The sequence below is a fragment of the Pseudoliparis swirei genome, chromosome 5 (genome assembly GCF_029220125.1).
Source record: "Pseudoliparis swirei isolate HS2019 ecotype Mariana Trench chromosome 5, NWPU_hadal_v1, whole genome shotgun sequence".
Classification (NCBI taxonomy): Eukaryota; Metazoa; Chordata; class Actinopteri; order Perciformes; family Liparidae; genus Pseudoliparis; species Pseudoliparis swirei.
The window spans coordinates 13,038,820-13,066,375 of NC_079392.1; the positions used below are offsets into that span (position 1 = coordinate 13,038,820).

Consider the following 27,556-nt stretch of genomic DNA (forward strand, 5'->3'; position numbering starts at 1 on the left):
AAACTAGAAAAGACACTGGGGATTAAAGACAGGAATCATGACGGGTACAAAGACACTAGTAAAGACAACAATCCGACAGCGGACAAGGAAAGGACTGGGAGAATATATAGGGGGGGGGGGGAAACACAGGTATAGGGAATGAGTGATTAGGGAGGCAGGGGAGTGGCTGCAGGCAGGTGAAGGGAATGAACAATCAAGAGACAGGAGTGACTGAGAGCAGCAGGTGAAGGGAATGAACAATCAAGAGACTGGAGTGACAGGGCAGGTGAAGGGAATGAACAATCAAGAGAGGAGTGACTGAGGGCAGCAAGTGAAAGGAATGAACAATCAAGAGACAGGAGTGGCTGAGGGCAACAGGTGTTAACAATCAAGAGACACTGGGGAGACACAGCACAGGGTGTTACAATGAGGTGTATTGTTCTGCTGTAATGAATGTTAATATCCAGCTAAGCTTGTTAACTAGCTAACTCGTTTATAAGATAGCTAACTAGCTAATAACCTTGAGTCAAAACCAAGCGTAACAAGAGTTGGCATATATTCTCTAAATGGTGATAATGATTTAGATAATTTCCTAACTCCTTTAAAAAGTATTTTAGCTATTTTTGACAGATAGAAATCATAATAATGCAGTAAAAGTCTGAGCTCTTTGTAGTAAAGATTGGAAAGGTGATTTTTCTTTTCGCACTTAGTTTTTGGTGTTCTAAAGTTATTATAGAAAGCGTAAAAACCAATTTAATTATACTGTATCATTTGCTAGATTATTTAATTAAAGACAATAACGTGTGTATTTCTTGTATATACTAAAGTGCTAACATGAAGCGGAGACAGAAGATTTCAGCAAAAGTGACAACAAATTAGAAGCAGTTTTTGTTTACTTGTATAGAGTTTATAACAAGGAGTATACAAACAGAATATGTGATATATTAGAAGATTATATATTCTTACAATTCGTCAAACTTAATAGATGTAAACAACTAGTCCACTCCTCTGTAGGATTAAGGGGAATTTTACCTTTTTCTCAAACAACAAATGGCGTAAAGTCTGCTGGTTTAAGGCAGCAGTGGAACAGAGTGCTGGTCCACCTGAGAGGAAACATGATTGGGCCATAAACACAGGGAGCAGATAAAAGCTTCTCCTGTGAGTCAGAGCCTCTATTGGGAGTTTGAGTTAAACGTTAACAGGACACCTGAAGCATCGACCTGCACCCTCTGCTGTTAGTTTCACACTTGGACGATTTAACTCCATGTCTGAGGCGTTGGGGTCCAATCCTTGCTGTGATTCTTTACGTTTTGGTTTTTCTCACCTTCCATCAGAGAAGCAGTGATGGGGAAACTCTGTGCAGTGATTTCCTGTTTGTTGCTGAGTGTGGGAGCGGTGACGGCTCAGGGAGGTAAGAGCTGTTCCAACTGTGTGTACCGATAAAGACACGGCTGTACTTGTTATGCTAGTCACAGTCGTGATCAAACAGTTCATTCATACAAGCAGCGTGTTTGAGGTGTAAACTCTTTCTTTACTAACCCCCATATGAAATGTCATAAATCATGATTATATTTTGTCCAAAACCCAAACATTAGTTTACTATTATCAGCAGTGGAACAAGTACTCAGAGCAGTAAGAGTAGCAATACCACAGTGTAAACATTATTACAAGTAGAAGCCCTGCTTTCCAAGTCAAATAACTAAATTATCAGCATCCAAATATACACAAAGTACTCATTATGAAGAATGGTCGATATAATAATATACATTATATTATTTGATTATAATTATCAGTGTATTAATGCATTCATCTCTTGAGTGTTGCAGTTGGTAAACACCGTAAATGTACCTTAAAATAGTACTTGAGTAAATGTACTTTACTTACTTTAGTTGTTTCACCACTGACTAGAATAAATGACATACAAATACATATATACCGATTAGTTATTTAAAATGCTTTTTGGTTCCAGTTTTTGACTTTGCTCTGTTTCATATCAGTGAACATTGAACATTGATCATGATTTTTTCAACTTTGTTTGGATTTGTAATAAGGATAATAACTGTACAAGGAAGCAGTTATTAACTCCTGTTAATATCATGATTGGGGTCATAAAGGAGACACCTTGTGAAATGAGTTCCAGCGGCCTCTTACTGAAGCCTACATTGAGAGGGTTACTATTTTATACTACTTCTATCTCCCCCCCATGTCAGAGGGAAACGGACATTTATTATTGGTGTCAGAGAGACATGTCTTGTTAAAGGTTAGCTAATGGTTTACCCTGAAACAGCCATTTAACTACAACAAGAGTTGGATGACCTCTGACCTCGATGTATGTGTTGCAGCTCAGACTCAGAACAGTGAGCGTCTGCTCCCTCAGTGGCTCACCGGCATCCTCGCCGTCACCGGCTTCCTCTTCCTCACCTTTGTCGGATTCTTGGTGAAGAAGGCCTGGTGTGAGGAGCCAAGCAGGTCAGGCCATTTTAACTTCATATTTATACATATATATTTTCTAATCTTAAATCATTTTAACAGAATATTGACAGAGTTGATGAGACACAAAAGACACAAGGTGCTTTTTTCTAAAATATGATATATTTTAATGTAAATGCTAAACACATTGATTAACAACGAATGAATCTTTAACTATTTTAAATAATTGTTATTGTTATCACTTTGTTTTGCTGCCTTGTTAGTAACAGTTTCTATGCTATGATGCTATTATCTGCTACTTTAAACCTTTACTGTACTACATTACAAACACCACTGTTACCGACTTGGGTATGCCGGAGCACGACGACGGCAACACATCGGAATAGAGACTTCTTAATAATTATTTATTGTGCATTTCTCTTTTGGGCTGCTCCCGTGTTTCCATGCATTTGAGCCCAAGCCGATGGGTCCTAATACCGGTTCACACAATTATGTATTTAACAGAAAATACATTTATATTTACAGCCATTTATCCAGCAAAAATTCTAAATGCTCTTGTATTTGTTTAGCTTGCTGGTCGGGCAAAGCATTACATTATTTTTGACAGAACGCTTAATCGATAAAATAATCGTATTTGATAATTTTACGAATAGTTATTTACAGCCTTGTGCAGATGAAAGAAAAATGGATAAATGGAAAATGTCCAATGTCCAACATTTTATATGGGGGACTCTTCATCTCCAAATCTTTACTTTTTGATACTTTAGAGACAAAACTAAATGTTTGAATGAATAAAGTCTAAACTAGAACGGGCACTCGGTCGAGCGCATACCTTCGCATATCACAAGATTGGGCATTGAATTATGAACATGTTGGCATTAGTTGCATGCCAATTGGATATAAATTGACCGCGCTTTGGTAAAAAGAAGATCTTCACCTTTTCATGACATTGACCTTTGACCCGATCGATCACAAAATCTAATCAAATGGTCCCCAGATAATAACCAATCATCCCACCAAATTTCATGCGATTCAAGAAGATTTTGATCTTTTTCATGACCTTGACCTTTGACCCGATCGATCCCAAAATCTAATCAGATGGTTCCCGGATAATAACCAATCATCCCACCAAATTTCATGCGATTCGGTTTAATACTTTTTTACTTATGCGAATAACACGCACACACGCATACAAATACACGGCGATCAAAACATTACCGTCCGCATTTTCAATGCGAAGGTAATAAAGTGCAACTGTCTGCAGAAAGAAGACCACGATGGAGTTGGTGGGAGTAAATGAGTTTGTCAACAAAAACACCTCCGAGAACAGTCTGGACATGGCCAGGTAGAAAAACACACTAAATACAACTAAACCCTTGATATTATGTGTTCTCCTTCTCTCTCTTAAGTTAAATAAACTCTTTAAAAAGGATGAGCTGGAAAATTAATCGTCACTAAACTGGAATCAGGCAGTTCTTCTTTTTAGAGATGCGTGGTTCTCTCAGGACAGTGAAGCCACAAACATGCGATGATCTGATAGAACATGTGACAGTAGACCAAACCAGCCAACAGGATGGCAAGGATTTAAAAGTCAACACACATTAAAGAAGTAATATTATTAGTAAAATTCCCTATATTTATATATTAGTTTATAGACTTTCTTTTTGATGCCAGATGTAAATGTTTCCGTTTTTGTTGAGGGGGACTCTTAAATAATAAAGTTGAAATCTGTCTACAGAAAGAAGACCACTATGGAGTCGGTGGAAGAAGATGAATATGTCAACGAAAACAACTACGACACCAGTCTGGAAATGTAGGAAAACAATACTAAACACAACTTAACACTTTATATTATTTGTTAAATATTATATTATTTGATGACCTTCTGAATATGTTACACTGCTGTAGATTAAACCAGCCAACAGGATACAAATGATTTAAAATGCAACACACACATTAATGCAGCAATATTATTAAACCCCAAAAATATATAATAGTAAAACACAGAGTGAACATTTTACACACAATCAGTATTTAACTTATCTTATTTTAGTTATATTTTGCTCATAATACTTGTGGGTTTTGATTGCAGGACTTTTACTTGTGTCGTAGTTTCAGTGTGGTATCAGTACTTTAAGTAAAGGATCGCAGTACTTTGATAAATACCTTTTCATCACACGCTGCATTTGTCCATCAGGAGGAGAGACAACATGAATGTCAACGACAGCGTGATCGACGTCACTGTGGACAAAGCTACCGTCATGTGACCGTCCTGCAGTGATCCTATTGGCTTCCTGAACATTGTCCTCATCAACTCTGAACGAAGACACCCAAAAAGAAATTACATTTGAAGAAATGTTTCTAACAATGTTGTTTTTGTTTTGTCGTACCAGTCGACCCCGACGGGTAAAGCTGAGTCAGATATTCTTTTGTTTTGTTTCTTTCAATAATTTAGCAGAAATTGTGAGATTATCATATGGATATTTAATCATTTCTATTGGATCTGAGGCTTAAACTAGATATTGGGTGTGTTTGCATGTTTTTTACTCACCTTTTCAGATTCAGAGCACTAAAATAGGAAAAGCAGCTGCCTGTCCTGGGATCCAGATTAATACGTTTTCTCTCCTAACAAACTGCTGAGTGGCTCATTACTGATCAATGAAATGACCTGTGATTAATAGTCAAACATTCACAGTAAAGTCTCCTTTTAGAAAACTCCTGTGTATGCAATAAGACCAGGACAGTAGAGTGTCTGTGGTGAGTTAATGTGTCTGTAATAACGTGACAGTAGAGTGTCTGTGGTGAGTTCATGTGTCTGTAATAACGTGACAGTAGTGTCTGTGGTGAGTTCATGTGTCTGTAATAACAACGTGACAGTAGAGTGTCTGTGGTGAGTTCATGTGTCTGTAATAACGTGACAGTAGTGTCTGTGGTGAGTTCATGTGTCTGTAATAACAACGTGACAGTAGAGTGTCTGTGGTGAGTTCATGTGTCTGTAATAACAACATGACAGTAGAGTGTCTGTGGTGAGTTCACATGTCTGTAATAACAACGTGACAGTAGTGTCTGTGGTGAGTTCACATGTCTGTAATAACGTGACAGTAGAGTGTCTGTGGTGAGTTCATGTGTCTGTAATAACAACGTGACAGTAGAGTGTCTGTGGTGAGTTCATGTGTCTGTAATAACGTGACAGTAGTGTCTGTGGTGAGTTCATGTGTCTGTAATAACAACGTGACAGTAGAGTGTCTGTGGTGAGTTCATGTGTCTGTAATAACGTGACAGTAGTGTCTGTGGTGAGTTCATGTGTCTGTAATAACAACGTGACATTAGAGTGTCTGTGGTGAGTTCATGTGTCTGTAATAACGTGACAGTAGAGTGTCTGTGGTGAGTTCACATGTCTGTAATAACAACGTGACATTAGAGTGTCTGTGGTGAGTTCACATGTCTGTAATAACAACGTGACAGTAGAGTGTCTGTGGTGAGTTCACATGTCTGTAATAACGTGACAGTAGAGTGTCTGTGGTGAGTTCATGTGTCTGTAATAACGTGACCTTAGAGTGTCTGTGGTGAGTTCATGTGTCTGTAATAACGTGACAGTAGAGTGTCTGTGGTGAGTTCACATGTCTGTAATAACGTGACAGTAGAGTATCTGTGGTGAGTTCATGTGTCTGTAATAACGTGACAGTAGAGTGTCTGTGGTGAGTTCATGTGTCTGTAATAACGTGACAGTAGAGTATCTGTGGTGAGTTCATGTGTCTGTAATAACGTGACAGTAGAGTGTCTGTGGTGAGTTCACATGTCTGTAATAACGTGACCTTAGAGTATCTGTGGTGAGTTCATGTGTCTGTAATAACGTGACAGTAGAGTATCTGTGGTGAGTTCATGTGTCTGTAATAACGTGACAGTAGAGTGTCTGTGGTGAGTTCATGTGTCTGTAATAACGTGACAGTAGAGTATCTGTGGTGAGTTCATGTGTCTGTAATAACGTGACAGTAGAGTGTCTGTGGTGAGTTCATGTGTCTGTAATAACGTGACAGTAGAGTGTGTGGTGAGTTCATGTGTCTGTAATAACGTGACCTTAGAGTGTCTGTGGTGAGTTCATGTGTCTGTAATAACAGCGGGACAACCAATCCTTGGTCGTAGCGGTTCCTGACGTCTGCCCATCAGAAACCTGGAGCACACACACCTGAAGAATAAATTAACAGATGATAATAAACACATAGAGTCCAGTTCGGTGTGTTTTTCTCTCTTTACATAATAAATCATGTTGAGCACAAACCACACAGAGTGGAGCCGTCAGTCACATCAGAGACAACCAAGAGCCTCTTTGGATCAATAGCGATACCAATGGGAACCCGATCGGTTTGGGGACGTCAGGAGAGACCGACGGGTCTGGAGAGGCTGAGCTGCAGGTTTTTTGAGCAGTTTCATAAATGTGTAGTTTTATTTAAAATGTCTCAAATACTCCACAAAGAGGACCGTGTGTTACAATTTGTTAATTTATGTTCAATAAATATTCTCAATTATTGATATTGGCCTCATTTTGTCCCAGTTGGACCTGCGACTCTAAATCCTGCTACATGGTGCCATTTGTGTCTCCATCTTTAGATCATTCAAAGACAAGGTTTAGTTTACATACAAAACCCGCCAAGGAGCCTTTCCAGAGTCACAGTTTCAGTTGTTTTTACGTCTATCTTAACACACGTTTTGAAAACCTGCAGAAAGCTAAATGAGCGAATGAGAGAATAGAAGAAAGAAATGTGTTCATTAAATACGTACCACTGTCCTGCATCGCTGTCGTCTCCGAGTAACTTAAAATATCCTGAGACAGGATGAACATTACAGGGAGAGGAGGGGAATTAGATTATCACTCTCATTTAACTCGTTTGACTTCCACTTCTCTCCAAAGTCCATTCAGAATAAATGTCCATAAATCCACATCATAAAAAAAGATGCTGCAGAAGTTGCCTGAGAATCACCATTATTTAAATGTTCTTCATTAATAAGTAATCTGGTGATAGTTGTGTGCACATCCATCGCACAGCAACCAGGAGATGCTCATAGAGTGTTAAGCGTACTTCTTTATGGTGCCAATTGGACCAAATGTCAACAAATTTAGGACAAAAAACGTTTTATTACATTGTCAATGGATAAAAGCAATAGAACTTCTGCTGCCTGGGGGCACATGAAATAACTCCTCCCACTTTTCAACAGTGTCATAATAGTAATAATGTTAGCAGTTGCATTTCACAGGAATTCTCCCTCAAAAAGAGGTTAAATCTATTGTTCATCTTTTGTGCTCTGACTAAAAGATCCCTCTTTGTTCTCTAGAAATAGTACCAATTGACATTTCTGTCCAGGAAACTTGTGAGGAAATGATGAAGAAAGGATGTCAAATAAAGTGCAACCTCAGCTGGTTTTTGGCAGCGACCCCTGCGGAGTCCTGTGTGAAGGCGAACCAAAGCTGCAGGGTTTCTGACTGCTCGGACAACGACACGAGCACAAACATATCGGTACTCAGAATAATATAAAAACAAATAATACATTGTTAGTTTCCAGTGAGATCACACAAATAAATTACAGTTCATCTACTCCGACAACTTCAAATACAAGTACCAACAATTAGGACAGTGGTTATGACAGAAACAGGCTCAACAGAAAGTGTTTTACACTCGAGTGACATGTTTAGAGGCGACAGGATTCTGCTCAGCAAACTGGACCGACGCCGACAGCTGCTGCTAAATACCTCAATTACACATCGAAAAGATTCACACACCGTGGTATCATACGAGACTTCAGCAAAACTCTGCAAACACAACTAACTTCACGTTGTAGAATTTAAGACAGAAAGCAACAGTCTGACATGTTGGGAAATCCTTTTGTTCTCCTTCTAAAAATGTAGGTTATCTAGCAACATCTTTAGGTTACAAAAGTTATAATGTTACACTCCTTGAGAGCTACACCTTCAGTATTGCGAGCATTTTCTTGACATTGGACTTTTAGTCTTCGATGAAAATGAATTAATACCGTTCAGAATACATTTTAAACGTCCGCAGCCTTTAACAACCTCTTATAATGATGACAAATGCATTAACTCAACATAATGGGTTGTAATCTATGTTGAGATTCCTGCATGGAATTAGTTTTTTTCCAGGAGAACACTAAACACTTAAAAGTTCCTAACATGAAAGCCATTTGGTATTTTCACATCTTAAAAATGCCGTACTTCTCCATTTCAGGTGAATCTTAAGAGATGTCTTCAAAGCTATTTTTCAACCGTTAAATCAATGCAGAAAACAAATTTAAACCTATTAACTGATGTGCAGTCGACCATAAAACATTTTCCGTGCAACAAAGTCCCCGTTAATTTAAACATGAATTGCTATTCCTACAACAATTAAACAAACCAAATGTAACCTTTGAATTGGATTGTTTTGAGTTGTTCGAGGGATAATTGCCCGCCTGCATTCAGTCTTTGTGCTAAGCTAGGCTAACCACTTCCTGGGTCTACAGCGACGCCACTGAAAACAGAGCAATAGTTTTTATATAAATGTCAGTCTGTTGCTTTTATTCACGCCCGCTTCTAGAAAGCCTTTTATAGTTCTCCATGGAGACATATTTTTATAATTTTATCTCCATGATTAAAATCATGTGGAAGACACTGTATCTGTTGCCGGGGGCGACAGGGGTTCTCCAAGCCCACCAAGTCCTGAGATTCATCTCCACAGAGACACATGTTTAACATTTATATTGTTTTTTCCTTTATGTGTCAAAATGGATGAATTACTGGAAGAAGAATGTGTGCGTACAAGGAATTACATGTTTATCAAAGTTTGTGTTGAATCACTTTATCTAAGACAGCGAACTGACGAGGACACTTTAACAGCCGTACCTCGTTTAACAGAAATGTGTACATTGTGTGAATAGATAACACCTTTCAACAAGTGTGTCTATTATGAAGCCAATTTTTAATATATCTCAAAGTTTTAACTAAAGTTTATTGTTTTAAATTTTGTAATCCGATTTTCTCTATTTTTTTTTAAGTTAAAAGAAAATCACCAATGAATTCTTTGATTTTCTTTAAAAAGTCAGACCTGACAATGAATCGTAGGAATGATTTTGGAATGACCGAATGAGTGGATTCCCTCTCTTTTATTATTATTTTTTACATTTTACATATGGAAGTCTGGAAACTGACAACATTTAAGATAAATTGTTCAACTGAATTAACAAGTGTTGATCACTAGCTTATCCTCTAAAACAGCTGTTTCTCCAATAGTTTGTTTGTTCTGAGTGGAGGGTAAAAAACAGATGTTGATGTTGATCAGCAGTGTTACAGTTTCCACATTTATAATGAACTTCTCCTCGGTGTCTAGCGGCTCGTCAGTCTTTTACCACAAAGGAGATGCTAAGCTAACGTGTGCAGCGGTGTCGGAGAACACATCATTTCACCAACGCGGTGTCCCTTTTGTTCTTCTGGATCACAAACAAGAAAACAAACCCATTGTCCGTGTGTCGGAATGCATTAACTAGTGCAGCCTGGCAATAAAGTAATGACTCCATATTGATACTTTTTTTCCTTCTTGACGATATTCTGATTTAATAGCGTGTCTAGTTACGGAGTTTCTTAACCTTTTCTGGCTTCTGACCCCGTCTGATTTCGCTTAAAGCCACGATCCTCTTGGCCAAAACAAATATCAATACATCAGAAGTTTCTCGGGACCACGTCTACGTATCACGTGACCCCACCTGCTCACTGGTGTCAGACATCAGTGTGTGTGTGTGTGTGTGTGTGTGTGTGTGTGTGTGTTGGCACCGTCTGAAGCCGTTTCTTTTTTGCATGTTGGAAGGTTCAGAGTTCACGATCCACGATGATTCGTAGTCCAAGAGTCAAAGTGTGTGAAGGACATCACAAGAGCATCTGCTTTCATAGATGTGTGTATGCAGCTGATGCAAACGTGTATGCATGCAATGTGTGTGTGTGTGTGTGTGTGTGCGTGTGTTATGACAGGATGTCCAGTGTGACGGTCCCTCTCTGTTTCTTCAGGATGGCGACCGCCTGCTCGTGCGTCGCTCCCTGCAGACTCTCTCCGTTCACCAACAGGATCTGGTCGCCCCGCTTCAGGCGGCCATCCAGCGCCGCCGCGCCCTGAAACACACGCCAGCTTTAGATTAGCCGTCAACATTCTGATGTATCGGATTTGAGCCGGCGAAAAAGACGCCTAAAATGCGAGCTAACGTTTAGCGTGGAGCACCTGTTCAGAAGTTCAATCAAAGCCATCCTCGTTGTGATGCAAGTGGAGTTCATCACGAGATTAAAACAGGTTACACCTCACAGACACAGAACTACCGTCACATTGTCAAATTAAAAAAATACAGAAATGCTAAATTGACTGTTTGAACTAAGGCTGTTAGCATTTGATCAGAATTGCTCATCCAATCTGAAGTGAAAGCAACAAAACTAGGAAGCAGCATTCGGTGCAGCATCTGCTCGTCAGCTTAAACGCAGCCCTGTGCTGAAGCTCTTGAGCCCTACATTTAGTTTTATCATGGAAGTAAAAGCGTCTGCAGCTAAACCAGTTGTTACGTAAAGACACGTTGTTGCTGTTGTTGTATTTATAGGCACTAACTGCAAAGTGCAACTGTAGATTTTACCCCCAGTTAGCTGAGCATAATTTGGTATTTCCCGCTTATTACAAACCGTATGAATAGCCTACTACCAACTCTGAAACACAGGTATCAGTCTACATGGAGTCTTGTTCACTTTCTTACAGAGTGGGATATTCAAAAGAATCCAGACCTGTTTAGCCTAGCTTAGCATAAAGACTGGAAGCAGATGGAAACCGCTCGCCTGGTTCTGACCTTGCTGAAGACGGTCTTGACGTAGATGGGCAGGTCTCCGTGTGGACTGCCGAATCCTCCGACGATGCTGAAGCCGAGTCCCTCGGAGCCTTTCTCCAGACTGATGTTGCGGGGCCACGGACCCCTGAAGAAGAGGAGGAAGGAGGAGGGGTCAGATTCGGGTCAGCACCACCTGTCGTATGGTTGTGTTTGTGTGTGTACTCACTCTGGCTCTGCTTTGTGTGTGTCAGCTGACAGACTGGAGCTGCTGTACAAACTCTCCACCTGAGTGGCAATGGCGCTGATGTTGGTGTCTGCTACCACCTGACACACACACACACACACACACACATAACAGGAAAGAGAGTGAGTCAGTTGCCTTAACTTAACTGAATTGATGTGCTGTGAAGCAGCACTCAGCATCCGGCTGCACTCTGGCTCAGTCGCGGCTTTATTGTCCACAGGAAAGGACACCGCAGACACATTTATAATATAGTTTGAGTTGTTTCTTTGCCATTTTGCATTTAATAAAGATAACAGATGCTTTATTGCTTCACTTGATCGAAAGCTGAGTGTTGAACAGACTTCTCTATTTCCACATTAAGTTAGTAACAATGTCTATCAAAATGTAGTGTCTAGTGTTATTGTACTAAAACTCCGGATATCTCCACCTGATGGTCTGAGCAGAGCTGAGCTGTCAAATGTACAGCCACACAAAAACAGTAACAATACAATTTCAAAGAAATCAGAGCACAACATATATTCTATATATGGTGGTAAATTAAATGAAAACGAACCGCACGAATGACACAAAAACAAAATGACACTCGTAACGTTTCTACATATTAAACCACATCATAGTCGTCTCTCACAATAATAAAAACAACTACTTTATGGAAGTTTAATACTAAATGACTGAGGAGAAATACTTTACTGACTAACTCACAGAAGTAAAGTGGCCAGTTAAAACACTCGATTACATGACAGACAGACAACCAGCTGCCTCAGAGCCTTTGGGCAAACAGCCAGATATAAAGTCTCTTATCAGAGTCTCTCTGCTGAAGGCTGATGAAGCTTCATCAGCCCTGCCTGCTGCCTGCTGCTGCTATCCCACTCCCAGCATGCAACAGTCAGCATGCTGGACCACACTGAAGAAATACACATATAACACACTCAATTGGGATTAAAAGTTAAGTATCATCAGTAAAATGTCTCCTTTGACTGATATGTGAGTCGACGTGACATTATTCGATTATTAATATTGCACAGCAGTGTTAGAGCAGCATTTTAGACAGAAACTGTGTGAGCTACACGTTTCACTTTTTACAAAACGTCAACAAATATTCCGAGACAATTTATTGTATTTTAAGAGCTTAACATGTGTGTATCAGGTCAGAGAAAAGTAAAGCAAGAGGATAAAATATAATTGGTCAAGTAAAACAAGTTTAGTACCTTAATAAATGTTTTTACTTACTTTACACCATGAAAAGAAGTCCAGGTGACATCATACTACCCATAGACCAACAACATTGATGCCTACTGAGTTTCATTAGAAAGGAAATCTCTCCAACATCCCCAAAGTAGAAGGTTGTGGCCGTTTATCAATACCAAGTACGCCGAGTACAGACTTGTGTACTTCTGGAGTTTGGACTTGGGAGTCCAGACTCCAGAGAACGGGAGGACGCAGGACGGGCTTTCTGCAATGGAACAGCAGCTGACTTGATGATGTCACCACATCAGCTGTTCTTCATCATGACTTTACTCCAATTGTTCACTGTGAAGTATTTTAAAATATAATAATTATATTTTCAAATGTGTGGGTATATATCGATATATATAGATATATACTGTATAAATACATATATATCGAGTCCACGAGAACACCATACAGACAAGAACGCATATTGATAAACGGCCTGTATCTCTCCACCAACCAGTCAGTTACATCCATGTCTGTCCAAAATGTCAATGCTTCATCATTTCATCCTTTTAGATATTTGTGTAAAATTGTCATGACTGGCATTTACATTCTTGGGTTGTGGTTTTGGGTTTGTGTTGTGAGGTCACAGAGATGTCTGACCAACAACATCTAAATCAGTCAATCCTCGAGTCCCAGTGGACGTTTGCGCCACATTTGAAGAAACTATCACCGGACGGACGAATTAAACATAATACTAGAAATGATAAACGTAAACTTCCAAGTTTTTGAAGTTTGTCCAAACAGAGTACGCCAAGTTCAAACCTGCGTCTTTTGATAGTTTGTGTGTTTAACCACGGCTGAAATCGGCTGGCGGGGCTCCAACAGAGTAAAGGTGCAACACCGGCGGTGTTACCTGCAGGCTGATGCTTCCGGAGCTGTTCTTCATCATGCCGACGACATCGCTGTGTGACAGGCCGTCCACAGACTGACTGTTGATACTGACGATCCTGTCGCCCACCTGAGCACACAGACATACCTGCTTTATTCACTCGTGGTGCGTCACGGAATCCCGCCGGGGCTGCACCATTTCGAAATGACAACCCACTCAACCACAGCGTCAGTCTACCTTGAGCCGCTGTGTCTTGGCGGCGACCCCGTTGGCCTGAATCATAGCGATGAAAATGGGGATGTCACCCAGCGGGCTGCCCTTCCCCCCCGCTATACTCACCCCGAGGGAGTCGCTGACACTCTGAGGGGGGAGAGAGGGGAGACTTGCTTCAGGTGACGCCTGAGAGAAAAGGATGCCTGAGGACTTTTCTCATTTCTGTTTCAGTCTGTCTGTAGAGCAACACCCATCTTACAACATCCGGTCAACCTTTTATCATATGTATACACTATCGTTCAAAAGTTTGGGGTCACTTAAAAAAAGAAAAGAAAATGAGGAATGTAATTATTTTTAAAGAAAAGCACTGTTTTTTTTCAATGAAATTAATATTAAATTAATCAGAAATGCACTCTATGCATTGTTAATGTGGTAAATAACTATTCGAGGTTGAAACGTCTGGTTTTTAATGAACATCTCCAAAGGTGTATAGAGACCCATTTCCAGTGTTCTAATGGTACATTGTGTTTGCTCATCGCTAGAAGACTAATGGATGATTAGAAACCCTTGAAAACCCATGTGACATTATGTTAGAACAGCTGAAAACAGTTATGCTGGTTAGAGAAGCTATACAACTGGCTTTCCTTTGAGCTAGAAGTCTGAAGAACAAAATTATATTTCAAATAAAAATCATTATTTCTAACCTTGTCAATATCTTGACTATATTTTCTATTCATTTGATAAATAAAGTGTGAGTTTTCATGGAAAACACAAAATTGTCTGGATGACCCCACACCTTTGAACGTAGTGTATAGATATAGCCGATGCTCTGTTGTCACATGGTCTGATGGGTCACAGAATAAAGTGCAACACTGGGGTCAGTTCAGACCTACTGTTGTTGTTCTACAACGGCTTCATTGAAAACCACAGAACTTTATCCACAATGTGCTGCTGCACAATGAAGGTCATGCAAATCCTGCACACACCAAAACACAAACCTCATTCCAGACCCCAACTTGGAAAATTTCCCGACCCCAACGCCTCTGATTGTACGTTTTCCTTTTTGAAACTTTTATTTTATTTGTGTATGTGTTGTGTTATTCTGTCGTATGTGTGCAGTATGTGTACTACATGAAAATAACAGGTTAGCATGCTGAGTAGTCTTGGATGGCAAAACAAAAATGATAAATACATAAATCAAAGTGTTATGAAATAATAGTCAAGTTGTGAAATACTTTGTCATTTACCCGTGTGATCTCCACTGTACGGACGCCAGCGTCTCCCCCTGACAACAACCAAAGGAGAAATAACAGTGATCAACATTTAACCAGTCCAAATCAAAATGTGTCATCAATATAACATAATGTATCACATCACATCATTATAGTCTGCAAAAAGATTGTCATGGGCACCTTCAAGGAGCCAACTCGTAATGTATCTAAGCAACACGTCTTTAAATTGTAGGTTGAAATGAATAGATGTTTTATCTTACCCCTTAGACCATGCAGAAAGCCCATTTAAACCCTGATTCAAATCTGTTAATTAATCAAATAATGATACTTAAAATAGATGAATAGATGATACACTTCCTTAAGACCTTAATTTACATTAAATGTATTGAATTATATTTGGTCAAGTTTTATCTTAACCCGTAGACCTTTAAAACAGCCTATTAAAACAACATATTAGAAATCAATGAATTATTTGGAGTCAACCCCTTTAAGTAAAGCTATCCCTACATATGAACAATAACTTTTGAATAAAGGTATTTAAAGCTCAAATTCAGGGGTGCTTTATATTTAAATATTTGCATTAGAGGCCCCTTAATTTTTCAAAGATGGTGATGATTCCAGATGTAATGCTATTTAGTAAAATTTCTGATTTATTTGACAACTTAAGAAAAATGAATTCCCACAGAAACCCAGCACACTTCCTCGGTTACAGTTCAACATGAGCTCCAACGTGCAGGAAGTTGTTTCATGCTTCCTCTACCTGTGCTGTTAGAGCAGGAAGTGATGTCACGGGTCTTGTTGTTGAGAAGCAGGGGCCCGGTGGAGGTCAACCCTGGGGGGTCGGGGGTCACGGGGTCACAAGATGTTGAGGTGTTCGGGAGGGGCGGAGCCGCTACACCTGAGCTGTTCCCACTCGCATGACTCATCTGGGAAAAACATTTACAAATCAATCCATAGGTTCTAATGCCATGTCGTCTTTTTCACACTCCGTCACATATCAGCTTTTGTAAATGGACCTGTAGTTGTGAAGTGTTTCTCTAGTCGGCCGACCACTCACAGCGCTTTCACACTACATGACATCATTCACCCATTCACACACTGATGATGGGCTCGCGGAGTATATTTAAACTTTAAAGGAGAATGAAAATGTTGTTAAGATATTCATACTATATTTAAGTACACAATCCTCGCCTAAAGTCTAAAAACCATAAACTAAATATGGTTCTCACAAAGCAACACTACCAGAACACACACCTGGCTTCCTTGTGAGTTGCGTCTGGAGGAGATCCAGGTTGCAGCTTTGAGTCGTCCGAGCTCCAACTGAACCGGACCTCGAGCACACTGCGGGAAAAACATGCACGCACACACACACACACACACACACATCCACATGCGTTATGGATCCTATATATTCGCTTTTAGTTTGTGCACAAATACACAGTTACACCCACAAACAAGCAGTATCAGAATGTGGCGTGAGGCCCCGTTCAGACCTGGCACTAACATGTTCCTTCGGTGATCTGGTTACTAGCTCTGTGAATTCACCCGGGACGCACTGAGGACGCATTCGGAGGTGTGGCCACATTCTTTTAGCAGTGTGTGCGCACACATGGGAGGTGAGAGGGTACCGTACACATGCGAGTAAAACACACATTGACATCCTGATTGGTTCAGGTGGTTAAGAGGTGTATTACAGAGCAGCAACATGTCCACAGGACCATCCCCACCAGGGAACTGTGCTTCCTGTCCGTCTCTGCACTCTCAAGCATCACATAAGGGCCAAAACACCAAAATGGAATGTTAACATTTTGTGAACTAAAATCGACATGCGCCATTACCTTCAGGATGGCGGCGACAGTTTCCTGGGAGGCGTGTTTCGTGTCGTCTCCATTGACCGACAGGATTTGATCTCCTTGCATCAGACGACCGTCCAGCTCTGCCGCGCCCCCTCTGACCACCTCAGAGATAAACACACCGCTGCCACTCCTGACACACACACACACACACACACACACACACACACACACACACACACACACACACACACACACACACACACACACACACACACACACACACACACACACACACACACACACACACACACGTTATCGGGATCGTTAAAACATTTGATAGGAATAGTAAATGGAAGCAATAATACAATGTAAAAATAGATTTCTTTTTACAACAGTCTGCAGTATTAGCCGAAATTATCAGAAATTTCATACAATATTCAGAATTTTTTTTTCATGAGTATGTCTTAGAATCGCTGTGTTTTCCATTAACCGTTCATATCTACAGAGGGAGCTGGTCCGACCACGTTGCACTGCCATGTTCTAAGGTAGCCCAGAAGGGACAAACCAAACACTGGAAGGCCACCGTAGTTCTCCTAGTGTCCGCATCATGGTTGCACAACATGTTTCACAACATGTACAAAGCAGGATTATTGCTCATTCCTTCGATGGTGGACGGCGGTAATTAATTGTTTTCATGGCAATAAGCCACGCCTCCTCTACAGCTCTTCTAGCAAAGGCCCTCGAGCCACTGAAAATGGGTCTGCGACACACTTTTGGTGATCAAATGCCTTTCAAGCTGTTGCTTCTGGTGATGGTGGAGGTAATTAAATTCCTTTGTATCCTGGTGGATAGTTTAATCTAAAGTAATACATTATGACATATTAGTTGATTATATTTTGGTCTCATGATCTGAATTTTGTTGAGTAATAAAAGTTATTAATTAAATGAAGTGAAGCAAAACGTAACAATATTTCACTCTGAGATCTAGTGGATTAGAAGTATCATGTAACTATAAATACTATGAAATACTGAAATACAACTTTACTGAAGTGTTTCCTTATTATGCTGTGTTGTACTTGTAACACACACAAAGTGTTGTCGATCTGTGTGTATGTCCTTTTCTTCTTCTTTAAGGCTGACCTCTTCCCGACGATGCTGAGTCCCAGCCCTCTGCCACTCCTTTTCTGCAGCTCCACCTTCAGGAGGTCCAGGTTCTCCTCGTCTCTGTACTGAGCTTCGTCCCTCAGCACCGTCAGGCAAACCTTCGCCGGCGTGTGGCGCAGCGCGGCGATGGCCTCCTCGTGGGACGCCCCTCGCAGGTCCACCCCGTTCACCTGGATACCAATAGAACCTCATGTCTCGTGCTTCTTCGACCCGATAAATATTATCACAGACACACTTTTCATTTCCTCACATCTGGACTGCTGTAGCTAGTTTCTCATGAATATACTGTATTTGTTTGTTTTTTAAATAACAAAATGTATTGAATCAGAATCTAGTTTATATAAAACTAGTACTGCTAGTTAAACTTTATTTAATTACTATATAAACAGATGGGTACTAATCTATAATATGCTGGAATAGTAGCGATATAAAAAATACAATATGTATTGGAGTAGAAGTATAAAGTAGCATTACAAGTACTTCAAAATGGTATAGTACAAGAGTAAATCCGTTCTTATCCAGCAGGGGGAGACATTGTTTACATTTATCATTTCTGGATGCAGTATCAGCAATATAAGTAGAAGTTGTACTATTAGTTTAACAGTACTAGTTACAGCAATCATATTACCAATACCAGTATTAGCAGTAACGGAGTTAACAATAATACTTTATGTCAAACAGGTAAAGAAACTAAAACAGGACATGAGAACAAAATAACATCCACACAATCAAGACAGACAACTCTGCATATGAGCAGTACTGAAGTACTGAAGTACTGGGTGAAGTACCTCGAGTATTTGGTCTCCCGCCCACAGGCGTCCGTCCCTGGCTGCAGCTCCTTCCTCGTAAACCTCATGGATCACGATGGCGTCCTGGTGGTGAGAGAGAGAGATTTTTAGATTAATTCGCAGCTGGAAATAGTCCCCAACAAATGCACCATTTCCTCCTGTTTGTCAGATTAAAGAGTTTTTATGAAACATTAAGCTATTTATTTGTGTGTTTTTTAAAAAAGATGTACGTTTTGTTCAGTTTGGGTCCAAACATGAGACTTGTTGACGAGAGAAATATTCAATATATCACCGGACTGATCCTTTAATAAAAAGAACAAGAGAGCCGAGGACGACTCCAAGAGGAGGACCTGGACACTTTGATTATCGGACATGTCTGCAGGTTTGGGACAAATAATCAACGAAATCCTCTCTCTCGTGTTACTGATGCGCCACCAACAAGTACAGCTGTCTTCAATAAACAGGTCAACTTCACACTTTCATTCTCTTCTCTTTTTTAAATGTCATGTAGATCTTTAGCAGGACTCAAACACAGCGTGTATGGGGAAATCTCAGTTATTAGTATTTACATTTTAAAGAATAAAGGGGCTAGGGAAAAAACAACAACAAAGGACTTCAAATAATGAGAAGTGAGTTCATTATGTAAGTCTGTTACCAGCTGTGTGTCTTTTCCGCCCACTATGCTGAGCCCGAGTCCTGATCGGCCTTTAGAGATCTCCAACAGCATCTCCTGACCAGGAACCACCGCACAGCATGTTGGGTCTGAGGAGGAGGAAGATTGGTTTATAAAACTTTTCATTTTGTTCATCTAAAGACTGTACAAAGTAGTAACTACTCCTACTTAATTAATATTAGTGTATAAAATGATCTTGTTTCAAATAAAAGTATTATGTATATTTTGTCCATCAAAATACACTGAAACAAACAAGTACAAGTATTCATCACGCACAAGGACCCAGTTCAGAATAACACGTATGTATACGAGTGTATTATAACTACCTGATGCATTCATGTGTTCATCACTTTAATGCTCCGGCTGGTAAAGGTGGAGCTCATTTTAAGGTCTTTATCTACTGTGATTAGCCTAGCTTAGCACAAAGACTGGCCGCAGAGGGAAAGTGTTAGCCTAAGACCTAACAACGAGTCCAAAGCTCCGACAAAGAGTTGATGATTCCGTGCTGTGATTGAAAGTCTGTCTCTGATCGATTTAACATTGGATGAGATGAAATTCAGTATCAGAGGTCGAGAGCTTGAAGCTGAGAGACGACCGTTGTTGTGTATCATAAAACGTCTTCCATACTCCTCGTTGACCGGACAACACCCTGGGCTTTATAGAGGACAAGGGATTAAACAAACGGTTTTAACTAAATGGTTAATGGTGTCATGCTTGTGTTGTTAGATGGCAATCAAACAGACTTTAACGTGTGTGTGTGTGTGTGTGTGTGTGTGTGTGTGTGTGTGTGTGTGTGTGTGTGTACCTCTGTTGGCAGCTTGCAGGTCGGGACTTATCAGAGGAGGAGATGCTGCTGTCGCCTGTTTACTGGAACTGCTGGAAGCTCTGGAGGACTACACACACAAAAACACGCGCACACACACACACCACAAACAATACAAACACACACACACACCCCACAAACCAGACAGACAGAAAGAAGGACACAAACACACTCAGTGAGTCTCATTCATTTCTTCGACACTCACACTTCTACTCCACTACATTTATCTGACAGCTCCACATGTTTACATCTTACAAACAAACCATCTGATCACTTTATCAGGATATATAAACATCTCAAAAGTACAAACTCAGATTAGTCTTCTCCTAAAGTAAATGCAGTCATTGAGTTGATACCTGCTGCTCCAGCAACGCCTTCGGAGCCTCAATATCATTTTCTGGAGTCTGTGCAAATTTCAGCCTCTACAGCAAAAACACAAACACACACAGTAACCAAGCGCATCTAGGCAAGTACTGTAATTAATTATAGTTTTGAGGTACAGGTAATTCAGTATGACTATTGTCTGCTACTTTATGCTCCTTTTCCAATACACAAACATATTGTGCTTTTTAAATGTATGTATTATATTGTACTAAATGTATTGCGACTGATTTTAAAGGACCGTTGTATATATATTTATTTTTATAAATATAAATATACAGTATATATATATATATATAAACATATACAGGATATACAGGACTGTCTCAGAAAATTAGAATATTGTGATAAAGTTCTTTATTTTCTGTAATGCAATTAAAAAAACAAAAATGTCATGCATTCTGGATTCATTACAAATCAACTGAAATATTGCAAGCCTTTTATTCTTTTAATATTGCTGATTATGGCTTACAGCTTAAGAAAACTCTAAAATCTTATCTCATAAAATTTTAATATTTCCTCAGACCAAGTAAAAAAAAAGATTTATAACAGCTGAGTGTTTGTCAAGGCTCAGGAAACCCTTGCAGGTGTTTCGAGTTAATTAGACAATTCAAGTGATTTGTTTAATACCCTACTAGTATACTTTTTCATGATATTCTAATATTTAGAGATAGGATATTTGAGTTTTCTTAAGCTGTAAGCCATAATCAGCAATATTAAAAGAATAAAAGGCTTGCAATATTTCAGTTGATTTGTAATGAATCCAGAATGCATGACATTTTTGTTTTTTTAATTGCATTACAGAAAATAAAGAACTTCATCACAATATTCTAATTTTCTGAGACAGTCCTGTATATTTCTATAAATAAAATAAAATAATAATAATTATCTCTTATACTCCCGACACGTTACCGCATCAAAAACAATTGTCTAATGGTGAAATATATATATTAATAATAAATGTCCTTGTTACGACTATTGTACGTTTATTTTCAATGCAGGGGTTTTACTTGCAACAAAGTATTTTTGTGACTTGTGTTATTTATACTGTCAGTGGTGTAAAAGCTCTGCGTACTTCACAGTGTGTGACCGTTACCTTTGTAGAGGCGTCGCTCTCCGTCAGACTCTTGGGGGCGCTGGTGTTGCTGTTGCTGCTGCTTCTGTTCCTGTTGTTCGGTTCGTCTTCATCGCTCTTCGCTTCCTGTTTCGACAGACCACAGATCAGTTTACACTTTCATAACCCCGTGAAATGTGGTTCATTCCTCCAGTGACACCTGTACGCAGCCCCACAGGGTGATGTTGTGTTCGAGTGGCTGTTAACACATCAACAGAATTCAGGGAGTGAAGTGATTTGGACTGACCAGCAGGTCCAATGAAGGGTGGAGCGTCAAACTGTCGGGGGGGCGGGGTGCGTCGGTGGGGACGGAGACGGCGAGAGGAGCCGGACAGACGGACTGACAGAGGAGGAGGAGGAGGAGGGGGGAAGTGGAGAAAAATGTAATTCAATACAGTTTATTTTGTGTATAGGCTAAAAATAGTGATAGAAACAAATAAAACAGTCATAGTATATTATGTCAAAAAGTCACAAAATAGTCATATTAGGGTTATATTATGAGTCCCAAAAATGTTATAATAATAGAACAATACCTTTTTTATGTTTCACACCATTCATTGTTGTCTCACAGTAAAGTGTAACTCACTGATTGGACAGTTTTGGTGATGTCATCCTGCATCATCAGCCCCCACGTGGGCAAATCACATTGTGTGTGTAGGTCCGTCTGCGCTTCTCATTCATGCACGTTCCTTTATGCGTGTTCTCTGGCATTAAGGGACAGGAGCGCATGGACGGGCGTGCGTGTGTGTGTTCGTGTTAACGGAGTGCGTTGGTACCTCGGGGCTGACGGGGCCGAGGACAGGGGGAGGAGGGGGAGACGTGAAGGGCGGGACTGCCATCTGGTTTATAGCGTCCTCATTTCTGCAGAGAGAGAGAGAAAGAGAGAGACACATCAGTGCAGTATGAGCTGCAACACAATAACCAGAGAAGAAGCAGGAAAAACACATTTTCTCATCAGCGAGGAGCTGATGGGAGTTTATTATTCATGCAGAGCTTCACCACCTGAGCGCTTCAGTCACAGAGCTGCAGGCTGCAACGGCTACGCAGTGCAGACGCACTTTCAGCTGCAATAATGCGACGGATGCAGAGCCACACACGCAAGATGGAGACCAGTTATTAACATTCTGATTCACTTTGACACCCAGCCGGGTTCTTTCTGGAGGTGGGAGCACTTCTTTTCACAAAGTTGCCTTTTCAATTAATCTAGTGTGAAGTCAGAGACTTTATTCATTTAGAGATCTGATTCACAGCATCAGGTGTTGGGGAGTGCTTCGATAAAAGGTGTCACTAGGGTCAGCTGAAAACTACAAGTTTGACAAATCAGAAGGTGTGGGGTTAGAAAGGGTCTCATAACGCTCCTCGGGTTGGGCGCCACAAACCCAACTTGTTAAAGTTCAGAAAAAATAATGATCTGGGCTAACACGTAAACCCTTTCTCAATGCAAACTTCTCCTGTGTGCACACACAGCTCCCGTCCCGTTGAATTGTGGGTAATGCAGGTGCTGAGAAGAATGCCATAAACATTCGGACCCTCATTGTGTCAGGGATGCTGCGCGATCGCTGTCTTCCACTACGACTCGCTACATGGGAGAAAACCAGCAACGCCGAACGCTTGTTTTGGTTACGCTACCGGAGCCGCTCCTCCACCTTCCAAATATGGTAACTTCTGTTCGCTGGTTGCAAACATTTTTAAATCAATGGGATTTCAAAACATCAGTCCACAAACCAATGGGTGGCATCACAGTGACGGCGGTCACTCCTCTACAGGCTATGGTCGGGTCATTACTGGGCTGAGGGCAGGGTGCTTATGTCTTCATCCTGCTGAGCAACTACAACTGCCATTCACGAAAGCTTGATGAGGAGTGGCGATGCTGACTCAGCACCCTCCTCCCAGCAGCTGTTGACTCACTAAATGCTCCTGATGGGAAATATAAACTGAACAGTCACACGGCTGAGGGAGAAATTATATTCATCGAATCGAGGATCTCATCACCACCAACGACGACGACAACAAGCAGCAGAGCGGAAAAACCAACAACGCGTCCCAGTGGAGGAGGCGATGAGGAAGACGATACCTGGAGTCTGGCTCAGAGGACATCGGCTACATGACGACATATGGTGCAAGTCCACCACACGGGACGCTTCAAACCGTTCCGCGGCGTCGCCGTCTGATGCCGGAATCGTTTGATTTCAGGCCCCGGCGCAAACGGAGACATCTGTGGGGCTCCAGGTCGGACTTCAGAGAGGACCAAGGTGAAGGATTGTTTCCCTTTTCTTTTGGTCTCAGAGTCTCATTCTGTTTTCATATTTAGAGTCCATCGTCACTTCTCGACTACACTTCACAGAAATCAGCTGTCCATCAAACAGCAAGGGAAAGACTTTCTGGAACCATAAAACTAATAACAGAGTGTAGTAACGAGAGGAGGGATGAACAACGAGGGTGAAAAACAACCGAAACAATTAGAAATATCTTGAGAAGTGTGTTTGTAAATATTAAGAGGCGTTCGAGGTCACTGAATAGTGAGGGAAACGTCGGTACTTTTAACGTTTCATTGCAGAAAAGTTAAACTCTGACTTCAGTCCAGCGATCGACGGATCAACCACGCACTTCAGATACTTCTTCACAGTGAGCTTTGACATGGTTGAGTATTTCACATAAAATGGGAACCTTCGTGATCACTCAAATCAGCACCCCACATCACTGACTTATTGTCTGCACTTCAATCACGCAGGAAATAACTGAAATGATGGAGAGAATCCGTATCAGCTGTTCTCCATCAAAAGGCCCCGTGATTATTCTCATCATCACATTGTGCTGCCACAACATGCTCCGGTCCCTCGGACTGAACTTCTCCAATGAAAGCGGTGATGATTAGATGATTGTAGTTTCCTCATCTTTAACTTACACCACTTATACTCTTACTGAACATTGAAGGGATCCATTGATGAGGTTTAAGAGTTGACAGAGCAGCAGACGACAGAAGCCGGTCTTATTCACCGCCTCAACGTCCTGCTCTGCAGACGATATCGGCAGAACAAGAAAACCTCTGACCTGTAAGGTCAAAAAGCTGACCCCCGGTCTTATTCTGCTTCGGGTTTTCATTCTTTAATTATGTTTTTAAATGAAAAACTTGATTTCTGTACCATGCCCTCTCTTACAATGTAGCTGCTCTACAAAAGGGATTACCGAGACAAAAAAATGACAGCATCGGCTCTTATTCAAATTCCCTAAAAACAATATCATTACAGTTAACATCTTTATATACACTCAGCAAACTAAAATCAGTGAACGTCACGTCGTTCCATATGTCCTGGCGCCTCACTGTCTCCACCCTTTCTCCATTACCAGTCCTCGCCCCGTATCTGACCCGTTCCCTTTACACCGCTAATGTAACCTTGGTGAAGGTGAAGCCGTCAGGAACAGGTATTTATGAGTCAGTCTGTCATTTCCTGCTCTAGTCATGCAAGGCACCGTCAGCCAATCATCCACCTGAACAGGTTAATGAGTCTAACATTCACTCTTGTGATGTCCCGCTGAGAGGCCTCAATAATAAAACATCCAGATGGTTCATCTGTTGGACCGTAGTGGAGCCATACATGTACACGTGTTTCCTGAGGGCGACGCTAGAGGACGCATCGTGGGGTCACTAGAGAGCCGAAGAGCGAGGGACAAAGCGCTTCATTGTGTGTGTTTTCTATTTGTTATCCCCTCAATCAAACAATTGCATTGCAGACACACCTGGTAGAGATCTGTATTTTGTCTTTGACACAAAACAAAAGCCTTTGTAGATTATAGATTGTTTTGTTTACCTCCTGCACCGAGCCCATGTAGAGCTTTGATCGTGTACCGTTACACCCCGAGTTTAGGTTTATTAAAACCAGGATTTCGCTCCCCCTAAAAGAGACCTGCGCTGGAAGCAACAACATTTCACATTGTTCCTAATGATGAGCGATGTGGATGGTGACTAAGTGTAAATGTGTGCCCTGCCTGCTGCTCCCGACCTTATCTTCTGTTGATAATGTGATAACATGATTGATCTTGCTATAAACAAGATGTTCTAGATTCTAATTAGATTATATATTTAGGTGACATTTAATTTAATGTTATTCTCATTTGTTATAGGAACATTTGTGTCAGCATTGTTAGACGGGAGCCTGGCGAGAATCAAAGGATTTCACTGCTTCCCTGTCGCCGTTGACAGTGAATTATTTAAATGCTGTATTCTCAGCTGTATGCAACATCGATTAAAACACTTTTACAGACTTGTGGGATCTGAAGCTGCTTCTTTCCTATAAATGATTATCTGATCAGTTTGGAAACCACTCCACTCCTTCAGCCACACAGTAAGTCAGCCGTGCAGAGGGATGGACCGAGCTGGGAGGGTGACCATTTATGTTTCCATGGTGATGCACTCCTGCCGAGGCTCCTGCCGCCGTCGACATCCCATCGCTCAACGCCGTGGTAACCTTTATCGAGGGATAAATAATTCCGCGGTGGCCCGTGGACACGACTAACAAGATTGTGTCACCTGGACGAACACGGCGAGAGCGGCGGCGTCCTTCTGCCCCCGACACGCCGCCCACATTCAATCAGAGCGACCGGCAGGGAAATGAAAAACCACGACATGGCTATAACGGTCCGGTGAACTCCGGGAGATAGCAGACACAAAAGGTTTCCTGAAGAAATCAGACTCAGAGGGAAGCATGGGAAGAACCGCATCTTCTCTGTACAGATGTAATCCCACGGCCCGGGCCCCTCCACCTGAACACACCAGAACCAGCATCCTGCGGATCCTCCTCAGCCAGCCAGAGTTTAATGAACTGTACCGATGAAACACACGACCTGCAGGCCGGGTAAAGGTTTAAAGCTCATTTGTCAAACAGAAAAGAGACGATTGATCACAACAAAACTACTCTTGGGAATACTAACCCTGAAGTCAAAATCAATTCACACTTGAACATAATATAAAGATTCTCTCCATGAAAAGGACATGGATAGCAGCTGAAATGGAAATTACATTATAAAGGAAATGTAACACCAGACTGTATTTGAGGAAATGTTAATTAATGTGTCAAATCTCAAAAACTAAAAATATTTACTCACAAACATATTGCCTTTGTTTTACGCAAAAATAGTTAATCCTATGACACAAAATCATCTGTTTATAACACTGTTTCATGTTTTTTTTTAGACCAGAGAAAGATGATCTGGTTAAATACAGTTAAATATCTAAATATCAGTGGTGCTAAAGTGTCCACTACACTTACCAAATAGTGCACTTTAATACAACATTTATTTGACAGCTATATTCACTCTGCAGATGTAGATTAAGATTTTACATAAAACAGGCATTATAGAATTATAAAATGCAATGTTTTGTTAAAGACAAAATCAGTTATTTCCTATCCAATTGTTACCATTTATTACAATAAAGCAGTCTAGTTGTGTCCGTTTGCAATGTTTCAGATATCTCTGAGTTGGTAGCAGTTCAACTAACGTTTCATTTCAACAACTATTTGAGGCCCACTTTTTTTCTTTAACAAAAAGCAAAGATAGCAGTCATAGTTGTGTGACCTCTCGATGACTCATCTCACAACTACTTAGATTGAACCGGTGAACGTTTTATTAACTTATATTAAAAATGTATGGTTTAACATTAACATGTAGGTGATGATACTTAAGAAAATAATTCAACAGTCATCAGCTGAAGATTGTACAGCAGCACTGACGTGAGAATGAGTCTTAATTTGACACCAGCGAGACGCTAGGCGCTCAGTACCAGACGCCTTGTTGTGGTGGCGATTTATGTCCCG

General features: G+C 40.8%; 2 protein-coding genes across 7 annotated transcripts in view; one reads left to right on the forward strand and one right to left on the reverse strand.

Annotated features, from left to right (window-relative positions):
- The first annotated feature begins 1,323 nt into the window (after positions 1 to 1,323).
- Positions 1,324 to 4,676, forward strand: pdzk1ip1 (PDZK1 interacting protein 1). The gene is made up of 5 exons (XM_056415093.1): positions 1,324 to 1,390; positions 2,322 to 2,448; positions 3,674 to 3,754; positions 4,148 to 4,222; positions 4,607 to 4,676. The coding sequence occupies exons 1-5, from the start codon at positions 1,324 to 1,326 to the stop codon at positions 4,674 to 4,676; spliced, it is 420 nt and encodes a 139-aa protein (XP_056271068.1).
- A 2,847-nt stretch (positions 4,677 to 7,523) lies between these two features.
- patj (PATJ crumbs cell polarity complex component) overlaps positions 7,524 to 27,556 on the reverse strand; it is a 103,589-nt gene continuing 83,556 nt past the window's right edge. For 3 of the 6 annotated variants that reach the window (XM_056413821.1, XM_056413818.1, XM_056413819.1), the window contains 17 exons: positions 22,520 to 22,604; positions 21,991 to 22,083; positions 21,726 to 21,830; positions 20,605 to 20,670; positions 20,231 to 20,318; positions 19,408 to 19,514; positions 18,753 to 18,836; positions 17,941 to 18,134; positions 16,843 to 16,990; positions 16,259 to 16,345; positions 15,765 to 15,930; positions 15,020 to 15,057; positions 13,797 to 13,958; positions 13,584 to 13,688; positions 11,477 to 11,574; positions 11,272 to 11,395; positions 7,524 to 10,558 (listed from right to left, as the gene is read on the reverse strand). In XM_056413821.1, coding sequence (XP_056269796.1) covers positions 10,412 to 10,558; positions 11,272 to 11,395; positions 11,477 to 11,574; positions 13,584 to 13,688; positions 13,797 to 13,958; positions 15,020 to 15,057; positions 15,765 to 15,930; positions 16,259 to 16,345; positions 16,843 to 16,990; positions 17,941 to 18,134; positions 18,753 to 18,836; positions 19,408 to 19,514; positions 20,231 to 20,318; positions 20,605 to 20,670; positions 21,726 to 21,830; positions 21,991 to 22,083; positions 22,520 to 22,604 — 1,897 coding nt within the window. In that variant the 3' untranslated portion in view covers positions 7,524 to 10,411. The remainder of the gene's footprint in view (positions 10,559 to 11,271; positions 11,396 to 11,476; positions 11,575 to 13,583; positions 13,689 to 13,796; positions 13,959 to 15,019; positions 15,058 to 15,764; positions 15,931 to 16,258; positions 16,346 to 16,842; positions 16,991 to 17,940; positions 18,135 to 18,752; positions 18,837 to 19,407; positions 19,515 to 20,230; positions 20,319 to 20,604; positions 20,671 to 21,725; positions 21,831 to 21,990; positions 22,084 to 22,519; positions 22,605 to 27,556) is intronic. The other 3 variants (XM_056413822.1, XM_056413823.1, XM_056413820.1) reach the window with 3 other exon arrangements.